The sequence below is a fragment of the Triticum dicoccoides genome, chromosome 7B (genome assembly GCF_002162155.2).
Source record: "Triticum dicoccoides isolate Atlit2015 ecotype Zavitan chromosome 7B, WEW_v2.0, whole genome shotgun sequence".
NCBI classification, from domain to species: domain Eukaryota; kingdom Viridiplantae; phylum Streptophyta; class Magnoliopsida; order Poales; family Poaceae; genus Triticum; species Triticum dicoccoides.
Window position 1 is genome coordinate 617,083,179 of NC_041393.1, and position 5,822 is coordinate 617,089,000.

The 5,822-nt window shown below is 52.8% G+C and overlaps 1 protein-coding gene and 1 long non-coding RNA gene across 2 annotated transcripts; one reads left to right on the forward strand and one right to left on the reverse strand.

Annotated features, from left to right (window-relative positions):
- Positions 1-408: 408 nt before the first annotated feature.
- On the reverse strand, positions 409-3,859 carry LOC119337234. The gene is made up of 2 exons (XR_005163086.1): positions 3,520-3,859; positions 409-2,986 (listed from the first exon to the last, which is right to left on the reverse strand). It is a non-coding gene; the product is annotated as an uncharacterized LOC119337234 (long non-coding RNA).
- Positions 3,860-3,984: 125 nt separating this feature from the next.
- Positions 3,985-5,575, forward strand: LOC119337233 (DJ-1 protein homolog E-like). Its single transcript, XM_037609353.1, has 2 exons — positions 3,985-4,759; positions 4,843-5,575. The coding sequence occupies exons 1-2, from the start codon at positions 4,133-4,135 to the stop codon at positions 5,392-5,394; spliced, it is 1,179 nt and encodes a 392-aa protein (XP_037465250.1). The 5' UTR covers positions 3,985-4,132; the 3' UTR covers positions 5,395-5,575.
- The last annotated feature ends 247 nt before the right edge of the window (positions 5,576-5,822 follow it).

Consider the following 5,822-nt stretch of genomic DNA (forward strand, 5'->3'; position numbering starts at 1 on the left):
CCAACACCTCCTCCTCCTCCGTAGTGCTTGGCGAAGCCCTGCAGGAGAACCACAAGCTTCACCACCACGCCATCATGCTGCCGGAGCTCCCCCTCAACTTCTCCTCTCCCCTTGCTGGATCAAGAAGGAGGAGACGTCCCCGGTTGTACGTGTGTTGAACGCGGAGGCGCCGTCCGTTCGGTGCTAGACCGGTCTTCCGCGATTTGAATCGCCGCGAGTACGACTCCATCAACCGCGTTCTTGTAACGCTTCCGCTTAGCGATCTTCAAGGGTATGAAAATGCATTACCTTTCTCTCATTGCTAGCATCTCCTATATTGATCTTGGTGACACGTAGGAAAATTTGAATTATTACTACGTTCCCCAACACATAAGTTATCAGGGTGTCTCAAACTATAACATACAAAAAAAAGACCGAAAGCAAACTATAAGTGTATGCTAAAAAGCAATACAATACACACAAGTAGCTGCCTTGCTAGTTGGTTAGCGTGGTTTGTTTAGTGGTCTTAGTTGTGTTAGGTTGAGAGTTTGAATCCCATCTGGTGCACTATTTTTTGCTTGGGAAATTAGGATGGGAAGAGTACTGATCAACTAATGAATAAAATTAGGAGGTGACCAACTAATTACGTTTCAAATTAGGGTGCTACTAGGTGCCGGCGCACTGGCCTGGATTTGGGCCGGTCGAAGCAATGCCGTACGATCAGCCGACTTAAACCGTTTGATCTGTAACTTTTTGACCCCACTTCGTCAGGAAAACAACAGAGAAAAAATGCATCGTTGACTCCGGCTGCCGTCGTCGTCTGCCACACTCCGCGTTGCTCGTGGCTCGCCGCGCCTCTTCCGTAACCTGCACCGTCGGTGGCTCGCCATGGTTGCCGCTTGCCACCCTCGCCGCTAGTCGCCGGCCTCTCCATTATCGTCTCACGGCTTCCTCGTAGATCCACACATGCAACAAACTTTCCCTCGCGGTTGCAGCTTCCCCACTGGCGATGGCAACATCAGTGGGATGGTCGTACGCCGGTCGCCGGTTGCAACACCCCGGTGACGAGCTGGCTAAAAAGTACTCTCCTTCGGGTTTGCTGGTGGCAACAAAAATCTCCGCAGGTAGTAGCAAAAAATTGTGTTGGTTCTAGTAGAAAAGGCTCATCGATCACCATGTCACCATTGTAGCAAAATTTATCGCCGGTTGTAGCTTTTGTGATTGCCGGTTGTAGCAAAAATGAGAAGAGGTTCTAGCAAAAATTAAATGTAGCAAAAATCTTGACATCGACGGCACCACCATCGTCTTGAATTGCAGCAAAATTGAAAAACGGTTCAAGCAAAAATTCTGAAGAGGTTCCAACAAAAGATTCATGGCGAGCACCACCGTCGCCGCCAAACAACCATCTTCGCCCAATGCAGCAAAGTTGAATGATGGTTCCAGCAAAAAACAAAAGTGGTTCCAGCAAAAAACAAAGGAGGTTGCAAAAAATCATGGCAGCAACAGAGCATCATCTCTCTCAATTTGTAGCAAAATCGAAAGAAGGTTCGAGCAAAAAAAATGAAGTGGTTCCAGCAAAAAGAATTGACGCAGCAAAATAAAATCCATGGTGGCCACCGCCGTTGCCGCTCACCACCACCGTCGCCGGTTGAAGCGAATCCACCGGCCGGCGAATCCACTTTCCGTTCCCCAGCACGGCACCTCATCGGTGCCACAGGCAACGACCTCCCTCCCACTCCTCCCTTGTCGCGCACGGTCGGGGTCTCCTAAAATAGCGTCGATTTGCCGGGAGGCTGCCGCTGGATGGGCGACGGGCAGGCTGGTGTGGGATCGATGGCGGTCATCACCGGCGAACTATCCTGGAGGCTGTCGCAGGGGAACAAGACATGCGAGGAGATAAGCAACAACGAATGAATGGATAGGCACGACTCGTGAAGATAAGAAGAATACTAGAGCGGTGGTGTGTGGCCCCATTGTCCAGTGTAGATGCGGCCGGCCGAGCGTTCGGCCGGTGCATCGGCTCTAAACGTTTACCTTCAAATTAGGAGACGCAATTAAATGGGTCGAGATAATTAAGGCAACCCAATAATTACGATATGGATAATCATGCATATAATTGGAATCACGTGCATATAATTAGGATCACAGCTAAAGCGGTACCGATCAACTCATGCATAAAATTAGGAGGTGACTCACTAATTATGTTTCAAATTAGGACACGCTGCTAAATGGATCGAGATAATTAAGGCAACCCATTAATTACGATACGGATAATCATGCATAGAATTAGAATCACATGTGTATAATTAGGATCACAGTTAAAGCGGTAGGATTGCATAATCCAATTGTCATTAACTACGGGATCGTGGAGAAAAAATGAAAGGAAATCAACGAATAATCGTGTTCGCTCGAGTTAAAACCGCACGATCAATAAGCATCGTCCGATTCAAAATGGACGAGATCCGGATCGTGAAAATCTGTTGCAAAAATCCGTTCGTTCGGATTTTAGCTTTTTGCCAATTTTGAAATTAATACTGCCAGGGGGCGGATCCATCTGGCCGGCCCAGCCATGTGCAACGCATCTGACAATTGACAATTAATTTTCTAAAAAAAAAGACAATTGGCAATTAATTACCTCGGTCTTGTATGCTAAATCTTGTTTATTGTTCGATGATTGTTTTTCCTTTTCGCGAGGGGCAATGATAGGCGCCGGCACCCCAGCCCAACTTTGGGCCGGTCACCGCGGGGCCGTTAGATTAAAGACATGCCAGTCGTTCATTCCTAGCGAAACGTTTTTCTGTCTCTCCCCCAATGCTTGGTCAACGCCCAGGAGAAAAAGCACCGCACTCATCTCTGCTGTGTAGTCCGCTGAAACCGCCACCGCAGCTGGGTGTCATGCCCCCACGCCAGCATCTCGCCTCGCCGGCTTGCGTCTGGTTGCAGCTTTTCCATCGACCAGTGCAACTCACCGTGGCTCGGGCGAACCCACCGGTTGTATCAAAAAAGTCTATGGTGCCAGCAAAAAATGTCACCGGTTGTAGCAAAAAATGTCATCGGTTGTAGCAAAAAAAGCACCACTATTTACACATCCCAGCAAAAACACTAGCCATCTTAAGAAAAAAAAACACTTCTACCAGTTGCATCAAAAATTGATGTCAGTGCCAGCAAAAAATGTTACCGGTTGTAGCAAAAGGGATTGCATTTGCGCACCCAGCAAAAAAAGACTCATTTTGATTCCAACAAAAATTGTTGTTGGTGCTAGCAAAAAATGTCACCGGTTGCAGCAAAAAGAATCACCATTGCGCATTCAACAAAAGATAAATCGTTCGATCCCAGCAAAAACACTCATCGATTCCAGCAAAAATTGCTGCCCGTCCAACAAAATATATCGGAGGTTGTAGCATCCAGCAAAAAACACTCATTCGATTGCAGCAAAAATGCCCATCAATTCCAGCAAAAAATGCCACTGGTCCCAGCAAAAAATGTCACCGGTTGTAGCTTTCACTTACACCAGAGACAATTTTCTCCTTCATAGCCTACCTCGTCAGCCTTGCCAGCACCGGTCATCTCGTCCACATTTGCAGGCTTCGCCGTCGAAGGGTTGCAACCCTCAAGCTCGCAGCACCATGAAAGTGTGGGGATGGAGCTCTTCCATGGCTGCTAGGAGAGGAAGCGGGAGGTAGGTGACGAGGAGTGTGGGGTTCATCCATGGTCTGTTGGTTAGATGCATGTAGGTGGTCATCTAGGGCTCGGCATGGAAGGGATTCAGCATGCACAAGTGCTTCGCCTCTGAGGTCGTGAGCCGAGGAGATAGAGCAGAGAGATAAGGAAGACGGAGGAGGAAGAAACGAGTGGCTGACTCGTGAAGGGATAAATGTGAAGCGGCGAATAGATAAGAAACGAGTGGTCTGAAGTGGGCATTCAGATGTAGCCAGGTAAAAAAAATGGGTGATTAGCTCTCGCCTGATCCAGCGGTGCACGGGCGACCGGCCAAAGATTCGGCCGGCGCGCCGAACACAAACACTACGAATAACAAGTGAAGCCACGACTCCTATTTAGACACGAAGTCTTCATCTTCCCCTTGCTCTGCTCGATCCTACCTACGCCAGCGCACACTCTGTCTCACGCTCGCGAGCGAACTGGCCCAGGAGCAATGGCGCCGTCCAAGAAGGTGCTGATGCTGTGCGGCGACTACATGGAGGACTACGAGGCGGCCGTGCCCTTCTACGCGCTGGCCGGCCTGGGCGTCGCCGTCCACTGCGCCACCCCGGGCAAGGCCCCCGGCGACCCCTGCCTCACCGCCGTGCACGACTTCCTCGGCTACGAGCTCTACACGGAGCTCCCCGGCCACCGCTTCCGCGTCACCGCCGACTTCGCCGCGGCGGCGGCCGACCCGTCCTCGTACGACGCCCTCGTCGTCCCGGGCGGCCGCTTCGTGGAGCAGCTCAGCGTTGACCCCGAGGCGGTCGCCCTCGTCGGGGCGTTCGCGGGCGAGCTGCGCAGGCCGGTCGTGCTCACGTGCCACAGCCAGGTCCTGCTCGCCGCTGCGGGCGCCATGGGCGGCGTCCGCTGCACGGCGTTCTTCAGCCTGCGGCCCGTCGTGGAGCTGGCCGGCGGGACCTGGGTCGAGCCCGATCCCTTCAGCCTGTGCGTCGCCGATGGCCACGTCCTGACCGCCATCGGGTGGCCCGCGCACGGGGAGATCATCGGGCAGCTCCTGCGCGCCTTGGGCGGCCGAGTCCTCGGCGGGCGCGGCCAGGGCGTCCTCTTCCTCTGCGCCGTGAGCTAGCCACTTCTCCCCCGTCCCCTCCCTCTCTCCGTTCTTGAATTAACTGTGACGTGATGAACTGATGACCGATACAGGACTACGTGGACGACTACGAGGCGAACGTGCCCTTCCGCGCGCTGGCCGGCGTGGGCTGCCGCGTGGAGGCGGCGTGCCCGACGAAGCGCAAGGGCGAGCCGTGCGTCACGGCGATCTACGACGACGTCGCCGCGGCCCCCGGCGCGGTGAGCGACGAGAAGCGTGGGCACAACTTCGTGATGACCGTGGACTGGGCCGACATCAACGTCGACGACTACGAGTGCGTGGTCGTGCCCGGCGGCCGGTCGCCGGAGCTGCTCGTGACGAACGAGAAGGCGGTGGCGCTGGTGGGGCAGTTCGCGGCCAAGGGGAAGGTGGTCGCCAGCATCGACCAGGGGCACCTCGTCCTCGCCGCGGCGGGGCTCCTCAAGGGCAAGCGGTGCGCGAGCGGAGTGCCCATGAGGGTGGTCTCCAACCTCGCCGGCGCGGCGGCCGTGGAGCCCCAAGGGGCGGTCGCCGACGGGAAGCTCGTGACGGCGGCGAGCTGGCCGGACCTTGCCGAGTTCATAGCTCGCCTCGTGGATCTCTTGGGCATTACCGTCTCGTTCTAAAGATGCAACTGCAATGCATCTCTCCGTGATCTGTAATAACTTTGTGAACAGAACACCGAACACTGTCACACTCTGCAGAAACTCTATTCTTCTAGAATTCAGAGATTGCCATATGCTTCCAGTTCTCTGTTGGAATTTTTTGGTGGTTGGAACTTGCCTTTGATCAGTTATGAATGATTTCTACATACGCTTTCATAGCCTTCAGTTTGGCACCACAAACTGCAGAGCTCATCGCTTGCCACCGACAGTCCTGCAAACGATCTATCTATCTATTAATACACTTTGCTCCATAATTATAGAGCCCTCTTGTTCAATTGATCGAGTAACCCGATTTTGACCGGGTCAAAATATTTTTTTCTCATGGAGCTCTATCGTTCAATCCTTTTAATTCACAATGAAGCTCTCTCGTTCAATTCTTTTAATTCACA